Here is a 24,755-nt window from a genome sequence, read left to right on the forward strand (position 1 = left end):
GAATGCCCTGATTTGTTTTCTATGAGTGATGAATGCAGACTTCAGTACCAGTTCACAGGCAAAATGTTTCATCCAGCTCAGTTTGTGTTAAATGACTATCAACAGTGTGATATGTTTAAAATGTAATGTGTTTATGTTTAAAACTGTTAAATGCACAGTCTGTGGCTCAGATGTGCCCAAGTCATGTTCTGGAGCTGTGATGTCTGAGGAGCAGGCCTGTGCTCATTTCTGGTTTGGACTTTGTTTAACATGAATGAAGCTGTTTGTTCTTTTGTACTCATGTTCTTGTTGTTGTCTGTTATGTTTTGTAGTGTCTTGTGAGCTGGGCTGGACATCTTTTGGTGCATGACACTTGGAAAAATAAAATTCTACTGCACATAATAAGAGGTAATAAATGGCTGTCAGGAGATATTTGACAATGATTCACAATGATTAAAAATGATTTCTGTGAAATCTGTGAAAACTTTGCCCTCAAAATGACATAACCAGCATTTTAAAGGAATGGGCAGCTGTTACAAACTGTTGGAATCAAAGTAAAACACATTGCAATTATTACTATTAAAGGAGTCAAGAGGTTACTTGTGCAGAATTTTGCCTTTAGAATGATGAATTTCAGGTAGCATTTTTGCCACAATATATAGCATTTTGGTATGACACTTCAGTTGCATGGGTATTACTTTATTGTGTTAGCGTTCTGTCAATACAAAACACCTCCAAGACTCAATTGTTTGTAAAAATAGATTCTCATTGTTCAAATGTGCTGTGGACATAATTACAAAATGAGTCACAGAAAAAGTTGACATGTATAATCTGTGGCAGTACACTAACTACAGTGTGATAAATGCTGTATATGCTTGTTGTAAAATGATAATAAAACAAAGCAGGAGCTCATTTTCTTGTCAGTGTGTTGTTGTGTGTATTGGGAAGTGAGTGTAATAACTGCTCTTTCATCACTACATGCAGCATCTCTACTGTTTGCGTGTCTTTTTGAATGTTTTCTTCCTCAGAGTTGTTAGAACAACTGGACATCTGGGATGTGCTTTGGCATTTCTGACAGAAGAGCATTTCCACGTCGGTGAGCAGCACTGAGGGTCCTTTACTATGAAACCTCCAAAACAATTGAATAGAAGGAAGCGCTGCTCGCTGACTTTTTCCTCCCCAGAACGGCACACTTCCCTTCAACACTTCTATTCTGCTCATCTGAACCTGGTAGACGCATGAAACTGTCCCAGAGTAAAATGGATACTTTGTTTTTTGTTATATTTGTGCTTCTGCGATTCAGCTCTGCATGTAAGTATCGCTGTGACTCTGTGAGAGTGTTTTGGAAAATGATTTGGGCATTTGGAGAAGGTACAGGTTCATACAGAGAGACGATAGCCAAATACGGAAACTGGAGAGTTCATCCTTATCTGCGTACAAAGAAGGGTCACTCAAACAACACTTGGTGTGGATTAAATGCAGTTTGAAGTAACAGGGCCTGTTGGCTGTCAAAACTTTGAAAAGATTAGAACTTCTTACTTCTATACTCATTTTATTATTATTTATGTAAGACTGTTAGATTCTGCTTGAAATGTACGTGCTAAGTTATAAAATTAAACCCAACTAGTTTCTATAACAACTGATGGGGTAACTCTTTTTTTATATGAGGTCTTAAATTAATGTGTTTCATTAAAATGCCTGGGACAATGTGACACAGACAGTGACAGTGACCTATAATCAAATCACAGCTTCATATGAAGTTGGCTTAAAAAAAATGTAAATTTAAAATAAAAGCACATTATTTATTTTTTTGTTAAAATGGCACTTTTTCCAAATATTTGTAAAAGTCAGCTGCTTTGAAATTTGTGACACAGTAATCATAGGCACCACAGTTTTATCCTAAGTCACATGTTTGACGAAATGAAAGTTGAAAGCATGAAAATCAGAAAGTTCTCACACAGCTGCCTCCAGTGAAAGTGAGTGAATCAAACTGAAAAAACTCTTCCCTTTTTATCATTAATAACAATTTTCAGCTTCTATGCTATCACTATTACATTTCCATAGAACCTTGTGTACATATTTTTGCTCTGAAATGTGAATAGAATCATTGTAGAGATGATTATAGGATTGCTGTAGTTCCTCAGTGGGGTTGGACCAGCTTCTCCTGCTATGATTCACTGAGAGTCTTATTCTGGACTAGTTGCCAGCTACTATATGTTGATAGCATGGATGTCAGTCATTGTGTGGGAACTCACTTTCATTACCACAAATGAATATAGAAGCCAAATCTAAAGTTGGACTGAATTTCTTTAGAGCTGATAGGTTGGTAACTTAGGTCTACAACTAATGACTGCATTATGAAAGGCATAAGACACCACTGACTTTTATTTATGGTGATTTTAGAGCAACAAGAGGATTTTACTCCTCTTCATTTGTGCTGAAAAACACCAGCTAGTTGTTTTAAAATCTCTTTATGCCTAAACTGGATCCTCATGGCTCATTGCTTCAAAGAATAACTACATTTCTGGGAGACTAACTAACATACCTGTCAAGTGATGAGGACAGGATTGTCTTGATGGTTCATTTATCTAAGGTACATAGCAAGTAATTGTGACATCCTGGTTTGTATCCCACCCCATTTTTTCTTGCCTCACTTCTTCATCAGTATCAAACATCAAAAAAGCAATGGCACCACAGACATTGAACAAAAAATGTGTTGGGAAGCTAAAATCATACATTTTTTCATTGTGGACTGTTGGCTCTATGGTAAACCGTTGGCATACATCATGCTAACCAATAGCTGGCAGCTGACATTATTTCAAAAGTGAGAAAAAAAAAAAAAAAAAAAAAAAATATATATATATATATATATATATATATTTATATATATATATATATATATATATATATATATATATATATATATATATATATATATATATATATATATAAATTGCAAGCTCTAAAGCTAAAAGATAAATAACTGTAACTGTTATGTGGCTACATCTGGCAGTTTCTTTACTAGGGACTGGTAAAATTTACATGGACCGGAATAGAAAAATAGTTTTTTGATATTTTCTATTTTATTGTACTTTTCCATTGAAAGTGAAAGTGGTGAGTGAGACAGTGCAAAACTAAAAATCACTATGCACAGTGGATGAATGCATTGGTTGTTCACTTGTCACAGTTCCAAATATAAACCTGGCTACATCAGCTACTGTATGTTGACTTATGCTGATATTTCATTTTAAACTTACATGATGTCCATGCCCTCTGGTTTAACAAAAATGCATGATCTGTGCAGTACATAACAAATAAAATGATGTTTGAAACTGGAGTAAGAAAAAGTTACACTGAGGGAACACTGGGCCCCAGAAAAGACATTTTGAACAGGTGATCTGATCAGTAGTCTCAAAAACTGGATTTATTTTCATACCACAGCATAGAGTAAAGTGAGACTCCTTTGGTGATGTGGACTTATGTCTTTTCAGCGGGTTTTCTCGTCATGCAGACCCCGAAGAGGTTGTGTCTGGTGACCCGCAGACAGACGGTTATCTTGGGCCAGTGTGATGCCACAGACCCTGCACAGCACTGGGAGTGGACAGGCGCTGGGAGACTGACACATGCTCAGTCCTCCCAGTGTCTCTGGGCTGATCCAAATCCCAACCTGCCACGCCACGCCCGTCTTGTTAAGCTCAGCAGCTGCACAGACGCACCAGCGTGGAATTGCTATGGCATGAAGGGAGCGTTCGGATTGGCAAAGACACCAATGTACCTGAAGAAACAGGGCTTACGGCTTGTAATCCGAGGAGACCCGCAGTATTCAAATTGGACCAAATATGATGTTGATTCAGGAGGGAAAGAAATGATGACGTCTTTATGTCCAGGTACAGGTGAGTGGAAGCAGGAACAATCATTGAGGGTTGATGCTGGCTTCATGGTGTGGATTAAGCAAACCCTTCCTAGCATATGAATACCTCAAAAGCTGAAGTGCATAATGTTTCAAGTTATATGATTGAAAATATTTATATGATCATTCCAGAGTCACAGGAATATTGTTAGAGCACTGTGATCTTATGGCCCTTGACTTCCTTACAATTTATTGCTTGTAAAGTAGGTAAACAGTGGTAGGCCAGATGTAAAAATGCAGTATAAATGATCTTGATGAGGAATTTGCCAAACACTGTGATTGATCTGTCTATGTGACTCAGGTTGTCTCGCCGAGCCTCTCCCTCAATCAGTCATCCTTTGGCTCAAGAGGCAGAGGATGACACTCCTGATACCGACTTCCCTAGCATTGTTGTCAGCGCACTATTAGCCCACTCAGTCAGTCAGGAAAAACGTCAGCAGTGTTCTTCCTTTCGGACTCAGTCACAAAGAGGTCTGAGAGAGCATCTCGGCCGTGATGTACCCCGACAACATGCCAGAAGGCAGTGATATTTCTGTCCAGTGAAACACATGGTGGCAGGAAATTCTTATATTGACATGATCACCATTTCACTCCAAGGACTCAGGACATGATGTTCTGCTAAAAAAGGCAGTGTCCTGCAGTTGCTGGCCATAGCTCACCTTACATGTAAAATGGGGAAATCTCAAACCTAAAAGCCTCCACTTGACTAACCATTTGATCCAAAACACATAGAGTACGTTTTGAATGTACCTACACCTTTTTCAGTTTATTTCATGCTTCTGTCCGTGTCTCAGTTTCATGTCTCAGTTCTACCTGCTCTGTGCTTTTCTTCGATGCCAGTCAAAGACAAAATGTGCAGGGCTTGGAAGGAAGTGAAGCCTCTTACTTTTTCAAAATGGACTGCTCATCCTTCTTCTTTAAGAGCAAACAGAGCAATCATAAATATTTCTTTCATTCATTTTCCACAAAGTATTACATTTCAACAAGCTTCTTTAGGACATACATGATATTCCTTGTCTTATTTTGTCTCAGTTGTTCGGCAAATTGCTATCACTTGAGTAAAGTATTGCATCTTGAATTTGGCCTCTCTTAAATAACCTAAATCTTAAATCTCTGCAAGAATTGTTATAACCCTTTTTTTTGTATGGACTCTATTTTTATTTTTTTTTTTTCTATCCACTATTTCATTATGATCCCTTTAAATTGGCATTTGGGACTGCTAATATTCCTGGGGCATATATAAAAATACAGTAAAGTAATGAATAGAGAAAAGTAGCTAACTGCACCTTGATTAAAATTTAAACAACAAAGAAAATTTCAGTGCAACAACAACAGGACACGTAATGATATGTCAAGGAACTGGATATACATGTGGGCATAGAATGTACAATAATCTCTGTGTGGTCTTTTTTTTTTTCAAATTTTCAAAAGCACTTTTGTCTTTGTTTTCCAGGCACAACCTCCATCTCCACCACACTGTATTCTTCGACACATGAAGCAAAGGAATTCACCAGCACCATCCACACCATGAAAACTCCTGCCATTACTGTTATTAATGAACACTCATCAAATACAGTAAAAATCCACAGGACCACCCGACAAGTTGCAACTTCAAAAGCCCTCAGCACAATACCTAACATGGCTGCAACATATGTAAATGAGATAACCAAAGCTCGAACTAGGAGGTCAGTAACGACAGACACCATTCCTGGTATCTCAACGTCTGTCACAGAGCTGTCAGTTTTGAACAGCAGCCATATTGTGTCGTCAAGCCCACCTATGTTCATGACTGACCGATCCATGGATGTATCAGCGATTGCTTCAACCAGAAATGCCCCAGAGCTTGGGACCAAAGCCAAAGACCTAGCACACCAAGGAGTTTCCACTTCCTCTCTTGGAGATAAGCCCATGTCAACTGCAGCCGCAGCTGTCACTTTGGTTTCCTCTACAATTTCCTCAGTGCCAAACACAAGTGGCAAGACAGATTCAGCAGCTACCTCTGAGGTTACATCTGTGTCTTCTGGTGCTGGAGTCACTGCTACTGTTGGTTTATCTGATATTTCTGACATGAAGTCAAATGCAGCCACCATACTTTCAACTACCTATAATAACAACAATAGCGATAAGATACCCACATCCACTGCAATCCTATCCACAATGACAGATCCTTCAACAACTTCTCATGCGCCTTTGACGGGAGAATTATCACCTAAATCAACCATCATTACAGGCCTGACATCGATGCCTCAAACCCCATCTACAGCTTCCAAAACTATACTTACGACTGGCTTGAACCTACCCTCATCCTCGACACTCTCAAGCATCGCAACTCCCAACGTGCCAGCGATTTCTGCAGCAGCCCCGATCACAGCTACGCCAAGAGCCACCTCTACAGCTCCCCCAGTCATACCCACCACTTCAATACCCACACCTGACACCACCCCATCAACCACATCCACTGACAACCCAACAAATACACACATTGTCACCAAAACCAAACCCACCATCACCCTTACATCTTCCCCCATTATCATAACCACACCCAGTACCACCAAAAACACACCTGCTACCACTCCAGTAAGAATACCCACAACAACCGCACCAAAATCTCCCATGCTCACAAGTACACTCGTAACAACCATGACCACAACAACTACACAAACAACTACACCCTCAACAACCACACCCATAACAACTATGCCCACAACAACTACCCCAACAACAACAACACCCATAACAACCATGCCCACAACAACTACCCCAACAACAACCACACTCATAACAACCATGTCCACAACAACTACACCCACAACTACCTCCACAACCACCACACCCATAACAACCATGCCTACAACAACTACCTCCACAACCACCACACCCATAACAACCATGCCTACAACAACTGCCCCCACAACCACCACACCCATAACAACCATGCCCACAACAACTACCCCCACAACAACCACACCCATAACAACCATGCCTACAACAACTACCCCCACAACAACCACACCCATAACAACCATAGCCACCACCACAGCCAGTGTAATGACTCTTGCAGCTACCACAACAATCCCAACAATAACAACAACAACCACAACCACAACCACGGCTCCTCCCACAACTGATGTTCCGACAACAACTGCACTTCTGGCTGCGACAACAACGTTAACAACTGCTGCACCAGTAAGTAACAATGGCATTTATGATTTGATCTTTGAGAGAAACCAGGTGTAACTGTTACAATGCTGAGCTCCTTTTATAAAAACATTGAATGGACTTCTGTTGGCAACCAGTAGGATTTTAAACACTGGTTTGCCAGGCTTGTTTAGGGAATTGGTAAGTTAAAAGAAGTTTGACCAGTGGTGGGGATGTCACTCAAAAAAAAGCAATGCATTACAATTACTTGTTACTTTTTAAACAAATAATGCATTACTTTATTCTGTCTCTTCCTGTGGAGAGTAATTCATCACACTACTCATTACAATACTTATGTGTTACTCCACAACATCACCTGAGACGCATTGTCAATTGCCAGTTGACAATTTAATGTTAAACCTTACATATGCCTACGTATTGGCACAAACCCCTATCCTAATATGAAGGACATACAAAAGATATTTCTTTTATGCTCTTTAATAAAGTAACACCACAAAGCTGACAGCAAAGCCAGTGATCAGCCATTTTAGCCTATCTCCTGCACAAACTCTAGCCAAAGTGCAAGAGGTCAGAAGTCAGGAGAATGTTGCACAGGCATGCATGAAGATGTGTTAGACTGTTTTTTTTTCTATCCACCAATTATGCAGATGATTGAAGAACTTATGTAGCGCAAGTAATGCCACAATTGTTTGACTTGTAACTGTAATGTGATTACTGAATTTAGGAACAGTAGAGTGTTGCATTACTGTGTTACAGACGAATGTAATATGATTACAGTAATGCGTTACTTTGTAACACGTAACCCTGAGTTTGACAAATAGAATACATTTTCAAGTGACCTATACTTGGCAATAAGTCTTTTTGTTGTTGTTTTTACCAGCCAGTATTGAAACCCTTTCAGTCTCAGCACTGGATGACTTGTAACATAGCAACAACAGAAAAAACAAAGCAGGAGCAAAAATAGGCTATTATTGTCAGTTGTAGCCTAAAGGAGAAAGGGCACTTAATCTATTCAGTCATTTATTGAATTTCTTTAGTGTTAGAGTGTGAAAATGGGACCTTTTATCCATGACACATGTAAGGAGAAGGGCCTTACTTAAAAAAAGTTAAATGATACTGTGTTTTTTTTTTACAGTATCAAGTGCTAATAAGAATATTAATCACAGAATAATAATATTTTAATAAAACAACTGATAAACAGGTAGTAAAAACAACTGGTAAACAGGGGGTACTCAAACGTGCAATTACTCTCACTACCAGAGTAACAGTAAGCACTACGTTACTGTGTGCATGTCAGTGCAGTTACTGTTTGAAGATTAAGCAGTTTTAAAAACAAGTTTACAAAGACTTTGCATGCATTTTGCATAAAATGATAGAGGTTGATAGTAAGTTCCCCAAGGTTTACAGTTTTACCCCTTTCCACAGCAACACAGCAATCCCGTGACACCAGCTTATCATATCAATTTTAACACAGAAACCATGATATGACAATGATGATAATAAATAATAAAGTGATCAAAAAATGAAATATTAACAATTACCCAGTGGGAAATTGGACATATGAGGCTTCATAGAGGACACTGTGTGAGTGTGATGATAAATGATCCCAGATCAGGGTTGATTATAAGGTGGCCAGGCTGTAGAGGTTTAATAGAAACCATCCCACAACCAGTGTTCTTTGTCGGCAGCTATGCCCTGTCAAAGTGTGAGTAAGACACCATTTCACCAATTTATTTATTTATTCACTGAAACCCTAAGTCACTCCTGACATGAACATCAGAAAAATGCTTAAAATGTAAATGTACTTTGATGTCAAATGCTCAAATGTGCTTTGGAAAATCTGTTGGCGGCTTTAAAGTTTTGAGCTCTCTGGCTTCTTCTGGCTTTAGGAGAGTTGTTCATGTTCACAAACATGGACTGGACTAATCATAAGCATCATATGTGAACTATTAAAATGTATGATTGCACCTAATGTTAACGTATCTGTGCTATTTTTGAGCATTGTTTTTGGCACTGGATCTAAGGCTGTTTCCTGCTGGGAAATTCATAACTCTTATTCAAACATAACAATAGTTGATGCTGCCTAATTGATTGTAGTTAGTTTGATGCTGGAGGTCCGCAGAGAAAGTTCAGGGCAGGCAGGAAGGAAAGAAGGGTGGGGTGTCGGCGGGAGAGAGGCTGCCTGCTTCTGTTTCAGAGTTTAGTGAAAGTTTAAGATAGATGGAGCCCTTAGAGAAAAGTGTGTGTACAGATTTGATATATGCTGACAACTGAAGGAGGCTATTTCTGAGGAGATTTACCGTAAAAAAAAAAAAAAAAAAAAAAAAAAAAAAAAACTCAGATGTGAGGGTGGATGTTTGATATTTCCCGACAAGACTTACTCTGTCAGCACAGCTGATGTTGTGCAGTGAAATGCCTTTTTAACTAGACCTCGTCATCTAAACTTGACGCCGGTGATGCTTCAGGTTGTGGAAGAAAGGATGTAGATGTGTCTGGGCAGCGTGGACGCGTTGGCAGCTCACTTTACGCACGACGTGCCAAGCTGTGGTGCGCGTCTCATGTGGCTAATTTGTGAAGGGCTGACACATTTCCCTAATTTTAGATACTAGTTATGACAGCTAATCTTGGAATATCATCTGTGTCTTTGTTGTTAAATGAACGGACGGATTTAAACCAACGACCGCAATGCCCAAATGCGCAACAAGTTATTTGATACTTGGTTTATTGTGGAGCTTTCACAGGGTGAGTTATAGGTACTGTAGGACATTTTGATAGTTTTTTTCCTCTTTCTTTGAGTCTTTCGGTTGTTCTCGCTTACCTGTTTTCCTCCTCATGCCTTTCAGATCCAGACTACAGAGGCTGTCAAGTGCGCCGTCAACTTTACAGAAATCAACGCCAACTCGGATACTGTTGTTGTAAAACTAAGCACAACGGGCCAAGTCTGCAACTTTACAGTTTTCAATCAAACCAGTCAGGCCGATGTCACCAGCTGTGATCCATATGGAGAGTTCAGTAACGTGTATGTCTGCAAGATCAGCGATCTGGACCCCGGGACTTTGCACCATTTAGCAGTGATCTCCAAGAGGGATGGAGAGAGGGCCAACATATCAGTGCGCACAGGTAAGACCCAGCCGGGTGAACTAGTGTGCCCTGATGAAATTTAATCCGGGCTAAGACTATCTATCTATCTATCTATCTATCTATCTATCTATCTCTGTGTGTGTGTGTATAAACATATAGATAGATAGATAGATAGATAGATAGATAGATAGATAGATAGATAAACTTTTATACTCTGTACTCTATATACACCCTGTGCACATTTTACTCATGCACAGCGAAAGGTATTTTAAGGTGCAGTATGTAGTTAGTTTTTGAAAGATAAATATTAAATTAAAGCATGTTAAAAAAAATTGTATGTTAAAAAATGTGTGATGTTATTGTAAACAAACTATCCCCAGGGGGAAAGTGGGTCCCCAGGTCACTGAAAATTTACCAGGTCACTGTTTAATGACAAGAAGTTTTTCTTACAAATACTTTTGTCTCCTGAAAAACTTTAAAAGGGCAAGGATGGAAATACTAGACCTTCAAATGAAATGGAATGCTTATTCATTTCTGAAAATATTAATTGTTGGCCAGCTAAAGATGCGTATTTGTAAGTAATCCACTGCTGATCAGTAGTATTGGTTTATTGTTGGCTTTCACAGAGATGAAATTCATTAATATATTTTCCCCCCCTTTTTTTTTTTTTTTACCTAGGCCAAAATATGATCAAATAACATGTTCAACTGAAGCGTTATGGACAGATTTGGCATTTCTCAAGCCTGTATTACTTCTTGAAATTTTTAAATAATATTAACAATGTAGTTTGTGTCCCACTGGATAGCGGCCGTACATAAACCAATACAATAACAGTGTAATTTATAATATATATTCACTTGGCACAGGTTGTCTTGTTTAAAATGCTTTAAAGGTTTATGTGTCACAAAGATAGTCAGCCCAAACGCAAAAAATCCTAGATGGTAAAACAGAAGTGGCCAATGATTTTTGTGATTTACCACCCACTCTGACCAGGGGGCAAAAAGTTAATGTCCCATCCTGCCTCCTCCTTTTCATTAAATGCTTCTCTGTACATCCTTTGTACATTGTCAAGGCCACAACCTCGGTGTGCTGCCAAGAAAGTGTTGCCAGAAAACCTTTTTTGGCTGCTAGTCTGTCAGAGTGCCCTGGCTGGGACACTCAGTGCTGCTAAGATCATCTGAGCTTGCGGAGTAAGAGCTCAGTAACAATAGGGTGCATCTAATCTTAAGTGTTTGTTTCCAGACACATCTCCCCGTCTCCCCTGAGCCACTTCCCGCCTCGTATTGTTTCTCTGAACCAACGGATACAGGAGGCCTTCATGTTTGTTTTTGTAGTGTACATAGATTAGACTGAGAAATCTGCATTGAAACACCACTTTTTTTTTTTTTTTTTTTTTTTTTTTTTTTTTACATTTTAGGGGTGATGTTAAAACAGTTAGTGATGATAAAAATAAAAAAAAAATCTTTGTAGCCAATTCACTGAAATCACAGCATTTATTGCAAATACTTTTGCCACATAATGAGTTGCAAGCCTAACTCCATTTGTTGAGTTTAAATGTATTTTTTGAGGAAGAACTATGCTCTTGCTCAATATTTCAAAAATGCAATTAATTATATCATCCAGATGTTATATTTTTGGCATGGTATTATGAAACTAATCTATCTTCTAGTGTTTTTTTCATGGGTTCAGAATTTGTGGCATTAGTTTTGAACATTGTCCTTGGGGTTTCGCTGACCTGCCACAGGATTCCTTAGGAAGCAACGAACACTCCTTTGGGAAAGGAAGCCATTATTAAGAGAGGGCTGTAGTTGAGGATTGAGCTGCATGTATGCGAAGGGGGTCGGCCCTGTCCCTCTGTGCTCTGCTGCATTTTCTTTTTTCTTTCTTTTTTTTTTTTTTTTTGGCGGTTTCCTGTCCAAGTCCGCACTTGCTCGAGACACATGCAGGTCTCCCAGCAAAAAATGCCACATTCTTTAAGCTACCAAAACAATCTTATCAACCTCCTACATCACCGCTGCTGCTGGCCTTCAGCTGGAGCACAAAGGCAGGATATACACAGAGACCTTCCATGCACTTACGCTGCTGTTGTGTAACATCATAAAAAAAAAAAAAGTTTAATTGACCTTTATGCAATCAAGCAAAGGTGTAGACGATGGAAGGAGGTTCTTCAAAACCAATCACACTGCTAAATGTTTTAATGCTTTGAAATGTTCTTCATTAGCCTAGATGAAGTGAAAAACCCAAACAATTCCCTTTCTCAGACCCAGTGAGCCAGTGTCAGAAACAGTCGTAAGTTCAAACACTAATTCATATGAAGGCATTGTTTCCAAAGTAATATTGATTTGTTTTGGGGACAAATTTACCCAGTGTTCACTATTTTAAAAAAAAGGCTGCTGCTTGTATCAACATGAAGACTATTTTCTATGCAAATATCTTAAGATGACTTACAGCTTCACAAATAATCCATAATGTGCCCTTTTCCACTGTGCGACAAGAAACAAGAACTAGAACCCAAATATGGGAAAACAGGATCTGCATGGCACTAGATCCAGTTTTATGTAGCGTTAGTGATTCAGCTGGCTTTGGGGAAAACGGTAACAAATGTAATGATGAGAGAAAAAAGCGACTGACATCATCAAGGCACACATCTACATCATCACAGTGAACTGTGAGACGATACAAAACAGATGTAAACAGGTTGGAAGGCGAGGTGCCGTGTGTTTGTTTGTATTTCCTTTCCTGGTAAGGCAATTGGTGACCTAGCATTTCTTGCTCGACATCTAACAATTCCCCCATGTCGAGCCAGGACAAATAAACAACTGGAACTAGACTCTACGTTCACACAGAGGTTGAAAGGGATCCATTGGTTCAGCTCTCATTTTTTGTCTTGACTAAACAACATATTTTCTCTCTTAGACCCCATTAGCCCGGCTTGGCTGGACATCCAGATGGATCAGGCTCAGGCCCAGTACAAGAGCGAATCTCAGGTCCAGAGTGGTACCTCAGGCCTGCGGGCCTCTTGGCCACCTTCCCCTGGCCATGTGGACTGGTATGATCTCACACTGGAGGACAGTAGCACTGGATCCAGTCACAGTACACGAATCATGGGCACCGCCGCCACCCAGTCAGGCTTTAGTGCCCTCATCGCTGGTACCCTGTACACTCTTAGTTTGGTGGCAAAAGCTGGGAACAAGAGTGCTCCGCCGGTCCAGGTCACTGCTGCTACAGGTGAGGGTCTGCTTTCTGAAATAAAGTCAATGTACAAAACTCTAGGAGACCATTAACAATCCATGTCTTAATCATCTGAAAGAGTAAAAATACCTCTTCCCTCCATCAAATCTGATCACAAATCCAATTTTAGTCTTTGTAGTTTTAGCTAAATACAAAGGATATGTCTGTGTTCTTTGCTCTGGTGTTCAAACCAATTAAGACACATAAAGAAGGAGCCATAGAAGAGCATCACACTAGACTTCATTTTGTTATGTTAAATATTCCAAGCATGAGGAACTGCTGAGTTTCAGATGTCAACATCCTTTTCTCCCTCTACCTATACACTGTGTTTTCAGCTAATTTCCTGTAGTTGTTCAAGTTGACTTCCTTAGTCCTAGCGAAATGAACCTCAGCTTTCCTCAAACAAGACTCACATTTTCAGAGTGGTTACTGGTTCTCACCCGGCTCAACAAGCTGAAATCAAGGAGCGAGCACTCTAGAGTTCGACAAACCACTCAGAAGATGTAAGGTTTTGATGTTTCTATGGTCACCGTCTCCACAAATATGCTAAACACACTATGACCTGGTTTGGGATCCATCAGTAAGGAATCATAGCTTTCATCTTGATTGACCTGTTGAGATTATTATTAGATGTTTCGAGTGTGCTTGGTCCGCACACACTAGGGTAATACCACCTTAGCCCTTCATAAAGATATTATGAAAATCCTGGCATGTCTAACACTTCACTGAATGTATGCTACTGCCTGGAAATCATGTTCATATGCATGGACACAGGATGCAATGTGATACATGTCCGGAATCAAGTACAGTAGCCTGCATTGTTTTAAGTACAGGTGTCTACGTGGGAACGTTTAGTGTTTACGCGTGTATTCATATATATCCTGAGCCTTCTGACCTCGCTTTTGTGGAATATAATTGCCCTATAGGTTGTTTATGCACTGATAAAAGGAAGCTGGTCAGAAAAAAAAATCACTGGCTTTGTTTATTTTAGGCTTCTGAATATCCCAAAACACTTCCTGAGGAGTGTTTTAAGGCACAAAATAGTACACTGAGATACTTTGCATTTAAACACAAGACCTGGAGTGGTGTGCCTTGTGTTATTTTATGATGCTGAGATGTGTGCTAATTTGGAATGTGTGCTAATTTTGGAACTGTTACAGATGAGAAACAGATAGCAACAAACATCGTAAACTGAAAAATAGGACACAATTTTGAAAAAAAAAACTAAACAAAAAAAAAGGAAAATGAAAAGATTGTGGAAAATGAAAGGTACTTGAGGCATTTCTTAATGCACTAAATATAGGCTACAGTACAACATAGTTAAGTATGTGATGAAGAAGAGAAAGAAAATATATACAAGGAAAACAGTAATAATAACTGGCAAATGAGCATCCACCAAATTAATTTTGATTTGTTGAGAACTAGCACCAAGTGTGTGCTAATTGTAGGTGATTGTGTAGGTGATGTAGTGATGTAGGTGATATTAATGTATTTATGTTCTCATTGCTTGGTGTATTGCTTTAATCCGAAACCCGTCTTGAATTGCTCTCCTTTGCCTCCACCAGCTCCTTCCTCCGTGAGCAGCCTCCAGGTGGCGCCCTTCTCTCCGAGCAGCCTCAATGTGTCGTGGCAGGCCGGTGCAGGCAGGAGAGAACTGTTTAGGGTTCTGCTGAGGGACCAGGAGGGGGCGCTGGTGAGGAACATCACCCTAAACAGTACCTTGACCTCCACCACGCTGGACGAGCTGCAGCCTGGGACGCGTTACACCGTCACTGTGGTGACAGAAGCCGTTGGCCTGCAGAGCTCGGTGTCCAAACAAGCTGTTACAGGTGGAGATCTGCTTTACTCTGTTTGTGAAGGGCGTTACCTCTGCCTTCTCTGTGGTAGCGACTTTGTTTTAGCGGCACCATTACTAGATGACACAGCAAACAAGTTTTGGCGTTTTTTTACAGCATCGAAAGTAACCTTAAAAGTCCTTGGTTTGGCATCATGATAAAACTTTAATAGACTGGATCCTGTAAATTTTGGACTTGACAGTCAGATTCGCTATATATAGCCTGAATATATTTGACATGTACTACAGTTTGAGAAAGCTTTTTCTATGTAATTTCTTTCTCTATGTTAGGGAAGAAAACAGACTACATATGCTAAGGAGTTGCTCAACTAGAAGAAAATTATTGAATAATTTCCCATTCATGCAACTTCTGTTGACGGCATGTTATTCTACACTGCACAAGACAGTCTTGTGTTAAAGAGGTCTTATGAAGTTTCTTTTCCTAAATGAAGAAACAAAAACCTATTGCTCTTTGGAGTTTGTGATAGTCAACATTGTAATTTTAGTCCAGCTTCAGCTGACTGGCAGATGTGATCTGTTATTCTCCCAGTTGAATGGATACAAGCGAGCAGGTCTGCATTTGATGGTTCCTCAACAACTGACTCTCTTTTTAACTTTTTGTTTTACTTTCCAGCGCTGCACTGTCCTTTCTGTTCACATGCAGTGCCAGTGTCACACTATTTGCCATTGTTTCCAGGATATTTTAGGCCTTTCTCCTCCCCGCCCTTCCTCTGTCTGCAGCTGGCTGCCTCATCTAGAGCTGCACCCGTCCCACCCCTGAACTGTTTCAATACAATAAAAGTCTTCATACCTGAGACAGACTGAAATCTGACAACAGCTTAAATGTTCTGTTCCAAAGCAATTTCTGTTCTGACAAAAAGAAAATGTGAACCTACAAAGTACAGAGGATGCAGTCTCTAAATATCATTTGGTCAGCCAAGAACTAATTATCCATTAAATAGTATCGTAATTTGCTTCAATTTTGCTGCAGTGAGTGTTTTGATGTCCTTCAAATACGGACAATTTTAATTTGTTAAAAGTTGTTATTTTGTCAACCAATGCCATAAATCACCTAACATACAATAGGTGAACCTGTTTTGCTTTAATTTTGGACTGTCAAGAGCAGGTGTCATGTTTTTCAAAGGTTAGAAATGTCATGTTGGAAACATGATAGTTCCACAGCTCCATCTGTTCTGTAAAAACAGACAGTAGACCTTTAATTAAGCAAGCAGAAGCTTACAACCAAGGCTGGCATCATTTGGAATGTTTCAAATTATTTTTACAATACATATTTAACTTTCTTTACTGAACTGAGTTACTTAATTAGCAAAGTACTTTGGGATAAAACTTAACCTTATTGTTTCAGTTGCCTGATGTAAAGAAATAAACTAAGCTAAAGTAAAGGATTTTTTTTTTTTTTAATCCCTCCCTGTTAGTCCCAGCGGCAGTGTCAAATCTGAGGCTGGACAACAACGGCAGCTTGGATACACTGAGGGCAACCTGGCTGCCACCCAAAGGCGGCGTGGGCGGCTACCTGGTGACCCTGTCGGCCCTGGGATCTCCCACCCAGGAGCGCCGGCTGGCCTCCAACGCCACCCAGGTCCTCTTCCAGGGCCTGACCCCTGGGCGTAGCTACCAGCTGTCCATCAGGACCATGACTGGAGGCCAAATCGCAGAGGCCAAGACAAGCACGAGGACAGGTAAACATTTACTGTCAATCCATAGGACGTATATGTCTTCAGACAGCTTTACTCTGCTGGGTTGTTTTTATGTTTGTCTTATTATTTTTTATTGTGTTGCACATTATGACTTTGTGAACTGCTGTGAGGAAAGTGCTCAGTGAATAGTGATTCTTAATACAGTCATTAATAACAGTGGTAGCTGTTGTAGTGGTAGTGACAGCAGCAGTAGAATAAGCAGTGGTGACAGCACCTGTATTAGTAGTAATAATAATAGTTATAGTTAAAGCTAGAAGTAGTATATAATATTTACAGCATGTGTAATAGTAGAGTGGGATTGAACACTAGACTGATAACTTTGCTTTGTGTGTTACAATGACCCCTTAAAACTCAAAAATAATGTGTTAATTATTGGGCAAATCTGTTTCAACTTGTAATATTTTACAGTTTGGAAACATGATGTGATGTCTCTAGTCAGGATAATTTTGAAGGATAGTTTTTTTATTGAGTATTATTGGTTTTACACCAAACGCCAAATTTGGTCAGCTTTCTTAAATTTTGTTATTCGTTTTTTTAGGAAACATTTTCAAAAGTTAAATTTTAGCCACATAAAACATATTTTAAAAAAAGATTAAATATAGAATTGCAGGTCCATTTTAAAGGAATTTTGTTCTGCCAATTTCTAGTGTGACTGCAGTCTTCATTACACATCTTCCATTATTAGATTTTTATCAAATATAATTAGAGCGCACTTGAGTTGCACTGTATGAGGGCTCCTGTAGAAATAGCTACCTTTCTAGGGGTAACCTGTAATTTAAGTGCTTTAAACAGGTAATCCAACATTAATCCTCTTCCTCTCTCTCTTTCCAACTATTCTGTCTCATCATTCTCCAGTCCCTGACACGGTGTCTAGGCTCTCCATGTCAGCCTTAAGTGGCGGCAGAACACTAAAGATGACCTGGTCGCCCCCCAGAGGTGACTGGGAGAACTACAGCGTTCTGTTGTGGAATGGTTCGGCGGTGCTGGTGAACCAGACCATCAGTAAGCTGGCCAGACAGCACACCTTCTCCGGCCTCAGCCTGGTACCTGGCCGGCTCTACGGGGCAGAGGTCACGGTACACAGCGGCCCTCTGGGTAACACGGCGCACTGCCAGGGACGACTGGGTGAGTCACATGTAGTCCAAGATTTAGAGAAGCATTTTTTAACTTTTTGTACAGTCTTTTCCCATGATACCGTCATACTGGGGTCGAGCAATAAGGTTGAAATCAATATCATGGTCATCATAAGTATTTTTTCAGAATTGATATGCATCATGACTCATGTATGCAAAACTATTTTGTGTTGTGGGCAGCACGTACTGTGGCAGTATAGATTTGATGAGAACTGCAGGGGCCTGCCACACTTTGATATTGGTTAAGTGCAGACGAACCCACAAGGCGGCCTTGCAGCAGATCTTGGGAAAAAGTGAGCGGTGAAAGGGCAAAATTATACATATTTTTGCTCAATGACTATTGGTTATCTGATTTCGACATAGATACTCAGATTGTGACTTGCTTGTAAAGCCGAGGGGGATGAGCTAAAGGAATAGCAGTAGTAAGCAACGTTGAATTTTCATAACTTTCATTTCGCACCTCTGAGTTAAAAAAGACACATTTGGATGATATGGGAGGTGTAGGATTCTGTTAGGTATGACCAAAAAAAAGTATGAAATATAAGCTTTCAGGTACTCCTTCCTGTGGTAAAACCCCAATGATCTGGTCTTCCAAGGAAGATACAACAAATGTCAAAGATTAACAAATCCTGTTCCACTCTGTTCTGTTCAGCTCCTATGTCACCATCAACCTTATGGCTCTTTCTACCCACCACAGCCCCTCGACCTGTCCAGCAGCTTGTCGTCCGCCACAGCGATGAAACCACCCTGAGCGTCATGTGGAATCGACCAGCAGGCGAGTGGGAGGGTTTCACCTTGCTCCTCAAACAGGTTGACCCTGTCAAGGTTATAGCTCAGAGGAGCCTCCCCTGGGAGGCCAGAGAGTGCACCTTCAACATCCTCACCCCGGGGCGCCTGTACACCGTCACCGTGATGACCAACAGTGGGAACCTGACCAGCTTAGCCTCTGTGACTGGATGGACCAGTGAGTGGTTTTTGGCTTTTACTTTACTTTTTCTTTGTTGAGACAGAAAAAGTACAAAAGACCAGAAGAGTGGTTTAGTTAGCATGAGCAGTGATATCTATTAACTCCTCCCCATCACAGCCAATCTTTAGTTCTCTCTCTGTCTCGTGTGTCTCCTCTCAGCTCCAGCTCAGGTGACCGAGCTGCAGGTTTCCAATGGCGGCAGCATCGACAGCCTCCAGACTCAGTGGGAACGTGCCCACGGGGATCTAGACTCCTACCGCGTCCTGCTGGTTCACGACAGCAGTGTCATCAAAAACGAGAGTGTGGCAGCCGACACCACCAGCCTGAGCTTCTTGGCACTCAGGCCCGGCGCCCTCTACAAGGTGGTGGTGACCACTGTCAGAGCTGGCCAGGCCTCCAGGCAGAACGTGGAAGAGGGACGCACCGGTATGACCAACGTGTGGCCATCTACGTGCAACGTTTCCCCTTAGTGGGATTTTGTAAAAACATTATGATAGATGATTTCATTCCTATTTTGAAGTGGAACAGTATCACTAAGGCACAGTTCAATTAAAAAATCCTCTCTGTAGCACAATAGACAATAGGTACAAGAGTATCCTAAACTTCTCCCTGACCCCTGTGGTCACTGTCAACATGGTGACTGATGGAGCCTAAACAGCTCTTTGTACACCAAACCAACAAGAGGATATTATTGAAAACTCTCTCCTATCTGATGCAACAGGAATTTGCCTGGAATTTTCAGGAAGTGTCGACCTCACAAAAAAAAAAAAAAAAAAAAAAAAAAAAAAAATTCAAGGTCTGCCTATCAAAGACTTCCCGTCAGGCAAAGGGAAGAGGATGAGGTTCCACTGTGCATTGTTGAATTCCAACAAGAATACTTTACTGCTGCTGGAAAATATTTCACACGTATTTTCTAAGTCACCGAGGATTTCTACATAATCAAACATGTAAATATAATGCAATGCAGGATGGTATGTAAAAGAGAACTGACTCTTAGGAAAAACTACGAACCCCTCTGTGGTAGATGGGTCATGAAGTAATAATGATATAGCTATCAAAAGATGTTAATATCAATAATAATAGCTTCAAAAGAGACAGGGGCAAAATACTTACAAACAAGAAAAAAAACATTTACAAATTTCCTTTACCAACAAGCAAAAACAAAGAAAAATCCACACTCAAATACTTTTATTATTACTTTTATTGGTGATGTACATTGCATTTCTGGGCCCAGCTTCTCTCTTTAACAATCACATTAGAGAGAAATCCACTGTAGAAGAAGCAGAGATACCAGTTTCTCCACCAACAGTGACGTCAAGAGACCAGAATATAATGCAGTCACAAGGCATGCTGTGCTTTGGTTGAGGAGTAAATCTCACTTTTTCTTATTTTGGAAAATTCTCCCTATGCTACCATTATCATTCTCTCCACCTACACATACAATCCATGCCTGGTTTCTGCCAGTTGTCAGAAGTCACTCTGGGAAAAAATAGGAAATCACTGGAACAACGGCTTAGGGAAAGTGGGCAAAAGAAATAAAAAATGAAATGTTTTGCACACAAAAGCGGAACACCTTGGCTTCTTATGGAGTTCTTTTACCCCTGACTTCAGTAAGCAAGTATTTTTTGCATTTCATCTTTTGCATTTCTTAAAGCAGACCATAATTTGGAGAGGCCTAAAACAAGGTTGCACGTTAGCTGCACTGAACTTTTGTTTTGCAATCTGAGGCCATAGAAAATGTTGCAATTCACTGTTTTAAACTTGAATCCAAAGAGCACACAAGTGTTAATTTATTTATAGCGTTACATTTATGAGGCAGTATATTACTCATGCTTCTATAATTTCCCTGTCTTTTTCTCCCTCTCTCCTCCTCTCTGCCACCTAGTCCCAGCTGCAGTTCGTGAAGTAACAGTCAGTAACAACGGTCGGATGGACTTCCTCAGCGTGTCGTGGCGTCCAGCGCCTGGTGACGTTGACAGCTACCTGGTCACCCTGAGGGACCGGGAGAAGACAGTGCACACTCTGGTTGTCTCCAAGTCCAGCCCGGAGTGTGTTTTCAGCTCGCTGGTGTCTGGACGCCTCTACAACATCTCCATCACCTCCCGCAGTGGCACCTATGAAAACCACACCATCGTCCAGGAGCGTACACGTGAGTACAAGCTTCGGTCCTACATGTTTAATGGCATAATTTCATAGAACAGAAGAGCAGCCTGGATGTCCAAATGTAAAGTCACAATGAAATGAAAAATGGACAAGCCTGGGCATTCACCTATTGAACAATAAATGCCCAATGAAAGCATCACATTTTTTATTATATCTCTCCTATTAAATTACACCGCCTTCCTGTCCATAGCTGATCTCCCACTGTTTTACACGTCTCTGTGTTAACCCTATAAAGCCTGAACTATGAAAGAATTGGCAGAAAATTCCAATTTTTTGAAATTGAACCCTTTATTTAGTCCTATAACAAAATGCACAAAAAAAAAAAAAAAAAAAAAAAAAAAGATTTTTCAAAAAATATGTTAATATATAGGATTTTTCTGTTGTATCATATATGATATGTACTTGAAGTGCCAATGGTATGGTCCAGGGTGAACAGGGGAAGTGTCCAAAGGTATACAACAGTATTTTGGTTACGTACTGATTAAACTGAAACAGAATGTGTTATTTGATAACATGTATCATCTATGATACAAATGGCTTTATAGGGTTAAGTCCTGCCTCAGCAACTGGAAACGCCTCAAATTAAGGAAGCAAGATGCTCCCAAAATTCCATTTCATTGTGCTTTGTGTCAAAGAAACTCCATAAATATACTGTAAATCCTCACTCTCTTGTCTTTCAGAGCCGTCTCAAGTCCAAAACCCCACGGCGACCCACGCGGCTCGGGACGACTACCTGAGGGTGTACTGGCGCCATGCTGCTGGTGACTTTGACTTCTACCAGGTGGTCATCAAACACAACAACATCTTCCACCAGAACAAGACGGTGGCCAAGACACAGAACGAGTGTGTGTTCAATGGCCTGGTGCCCGGCAGGCTCTACACTGTGGTTGTCAGCACCTGGAGCGGCAACTACGAAACCAGCATCTCCACCGATGGCAGGACCCGTGAGTGACCTCTGACCCCCCTGACACTGCCACTGCTGTAAAATAAAGTGTAACCAATGTGAAATGAAAGTGTTGAATATGAGAAAAAAAACTGTTAACTTGCTACTGGAAGATGATGTATCTATGATGTGACCAGCTTCAACAGGGGTGAGCACATAACCTCTCACGTCTGTCCTGCAGTCCCTGCAGCAGTCCGGTCCTTAGCTCTGGCGGGACGGGGCACAGAGGACCTTCGGGTGACGTGGTTGGCTGCTCCGGGAGATGTGGACCACTACGAAGTGCAGCTGCTGTTCAACGATATGAAGGTGTTCCCGCCAAACACACTTGGCAGTGGTGTGGGGGAGTGCGTCCTGTCCTCCCTCACCCCAGGACGGCTTTATAAGATCCTGGTCTCCACCTTTAGTGGCCCCAACCAGCGAGCTCAGTTCATAGAGGGACGCACAGGTCAGACCAGACCCAAATATACTGTTACCAGCTGTGAAGCAATGCTGCATACATAAAGCCACACACGGCACCTGAAAACTGAAATTCTTTTTCTTTACATCCCCCAGTGCCGAGCAAAGTGAAGAACATTCACGTGAGCAACAACGGTGAGAGCAGCAGTCTGAAGGTGAACTGGACGCCGGGCCAGGGTGACATGGACAGCTACTCTGTGTTTCTGTACAGGCAGAGCCGACAGCTGGACGTCAGGCCTGTGCCCAAGCACCAGAATGAGCTGAGCTTTGGCTCCCTGCAGCCTGGACAGCTCTACACCATCACCATCCAGTCCATCAGCGGAGAACTGGTCAACAACAACACAGCGTACGGACGCACAGGTCAGCACACACAGCTCTGACAGAGAGGAGCTTATCACTTTACCTGAAGAAAAGGCCTTTTTTTATTGGAGCAGGTCATTTATGTCCACGTTTACACACAGTCACTGTAGTTAGGGACTGTTTTGCTCTCTTCAGAGTAAGCTATTTTGCTTAAGAAAATAAGATAATTTTGGGGTTCCGAGCACTGCTTGTACTCACCCTGTGGAATATGTTCCCCAAGGGAAAGTTTGAAGGCAAAAAGAAGAGGTCAGTGAAATATGGGCCTCTCTGAGGCAATAAGAAACTTGAACAAATGATTCAAAAATTGCACTTGGGTGTTCAAATTCAAATGGCTTAGAGAGCAGTTAGAGGATAGCGAGTGGGCCCTGGGTGGGTGGGCTAATTTTATTTATTGATTCTTTAGTTTCCTTTTGTCAAAAATTGTCAAACTCCTCTACATGATATTTGACATTTCTGATATAAGAAAAAAATAAACCTGCTGCTGAACCACCTTCTGACAGCTACATACTCACTTTATATTTACTCTCATATACTACATACATATATTTACATTTATACCCAGGACATGGAAGAATTAGCTTCATATTTAGTTCCTTTTTCCTCACTATAATTGGGGAACTTCTCCCAAGCTTTTCATTTGGTATGGAGAAAGCCTGAGCATGAGGTCACTGGGGCACATAAGACTGTCTGCGAGGTTTGTGCCAAATCTTACCTAGGAGACTGGACAGTTTACATCACTATAAGTATGAAAGATAACAATGTTTGTTACTTTCCATGTTAATTCAGTTTTTGTTCTTTTATACTCAGTATGTCCCATAAATGGCCATTTTTATGAATAGAGTGGGAATTCTGGACTTAAACTGTTGCATTATCCCGCCTTCTGTCTGTTGTCTAGTCCCCTCGGCAGTGATGGGCCTTCAGGTTGACAATGGCCACACAACTTGCAGCCTGCAGGTCAGCTGGCAGGAGGCGCTGGGTGTAGCTGATGGCTACAGCCTGCAGCTGCTGGATGAGAGAGGCAACCTGGTGATGAATTCCTCCCAGCCCTCCGGACACACTGAGCACCGCTTCAACGGCCTCACCCCAGGCAAGAAGTACCGCGTCCTTGTCCAGACCACCAGCGGAGGGGTCCACAGCCTGGGGGTCACTGCTGGGGCTCGGACACGTGAGTCTATCTGCCTCTTGATTCCTATACAAAACTATTCAGTGCAGCATATTGGCCCTGTGGCCAGAGAGACTGTATTTTTTGTATGGTACAATACAGATTTAGTGCATGCTGACCTCTTAACACTCCTCTTCCTCTTCCTCTCAGGCCCTGCAGCAGTCACAGACTTGTCAATCAAAGTCAACAGCACCACCAGCCTGTCCTTCCACTGGTCGCCACCAGAGGGGGAGTTCGAGGCTTACGACATTTTCCTCTACAAGGGTGATGATACGCTGCAGGAGCGGCGCCAAGGCCAGCCCAGCACCCAGCAGTGCTCCTTCCAGGGCCTCCGACCTGGAGCTGCGTACAAGCTGATTTTAGTAACACGTAGTGGAGAGCAGACCAATGACTCGGCAGTGTGGGCCAGGACTGGTGAGCGGAGGGGCGGCTTATCCTGTCTTTACTGAAAGCCTTAAATAATGCTAAATATCTCCAATACGGATGATTAGAGCTCTCGTTTTTTTCACCATGCAGTGACACGCCTTTGTGCTGCATGCCTCCTATTAGATTAATACAAAACACTGTTTAGAGTACAAGATGCTTCGTATTGGTTTTGCGAATTGAAGTTTATACCCCGAAAAAAAATTTTCCTGCCGCCCTCTTTCTTTTCTTATTTT

General features: G+C 41.2%; 2 protein-coding genes across 3 annotated transcripts in view; both read left to right on the forward strand.

Moving 5' to 3' along the window:
• Positions 1-1,208: 1,208 nt before the first annotated feature.
• Positions 1,209-6,938, forward strand: LOC115360434 (mucin-2-like). Its single transcript, XM_030053353.1, has 4 exons — positions 1,209-1,290; positions 3,471-3,872; positions 5,343-6,793; positions 6,918-6,938. Exons 1-4 carry the CDS (start codon positions 1,218-1,220, stop codon positions 6,936-6,938), a joined length of 1,947 nt encoding a protein of 648 aa, XP_029909213.1. The 5' UTR covers positions 1,209-1,217.
• ptprbl (protein tyrosine phosphatase receptor type B, like) overlaps positions 6,886-24,755 on the forward strand; it is a 31,542-nt gene continuing 13,672 nt past the window's right edge. Inside the window, exons 1-14 of one of the 2 annotated variants that reach the window (XM_030053582.1) lie at positions 6,886-7,075; positions 9,892-10,168; positions 13,046-13,357; positions 14,926-15,189; positions 16,631-16,894; positions 17,768-18,037; positions 18,743-19,009; positions 19,172-19,438; positions 20,898-21,161; positions 21,856-22,119; positions 22,300-22,563; positions 22,671-22,934; positions 23,830-24,099; positions 24,247-24,510. In XM_030053582.1, the coding sequence (XP_029909442.1) occupies positions 6,938-7,075; positions 9,892-10,168; positions 13,046-13,357; positions 14,926-15,189; positions 16,631-16,894; positions 17,768-18,037; positions 18,743-19,009; positions 19,172-19,438; positions 20,898-21,161; positions 21,856-22,119; positions 22,300-22,563; positions 22,671-22,934; positions 23,830-24,099; positions 24,247-24,510 (3,649 nt within the window). In that variant the 5' untranslated portion in view covers positions 6,886-6,937. Of the gene's footprint in view, positions 7,076-9,304; positions 9,791-9,891; positions 10,169-13,045; positions 13,358-14,925; positions 15,190-16,630; positions 16,895-17,767; positions 18,038-18,742; positions 19,010-19,171; positions 19,439-20,897; positions 21,162-21,855; positions 22,120-22,299; positions 22,564-22,670; positions 22,935-23,829; positions 24,100-24,246; positions 24,511-24,755 lie in introns of those variants that run through there. The other variant, XM_030053583.1, reaches the window with a different exon arrangement.

Source organism: Myripristis murdjan, chromosome 6 (genome assembly GCF_902150065.1).
Source record: "Myripristis murdjan chromosome 6, fMyrMur1.1, whole genome shotgun sequence".
NCBI lineage: Eukaryota > Metazoa > Chordata > Actinopteri > Holocentriformes > Holocentridae > Myripristis > Myripristis murdjan.

Coding starts and splice junctions, on each gene's coding strand:
- LOC115360434 (XM_030053353.1), top strand. CDS start 1,218: ATGAAACTGTCCCAGAGTAAAATGGATACTTTGTTTTTTGTTATATTT. Junction 3,873..5,342: donor GTCTTTATGTCCAGGTACAG/GTGAGTGGAAGC, acceptor TTTGTTTTCCAG/GCACAACCTCCATCTCCACC. Junction 6,794..6,917: donor CAACCATGCCTACAACAACT/GCCCCCACAACC, acceptor TAACAACCATAG/CCACCACCACAGCCAGTGTA.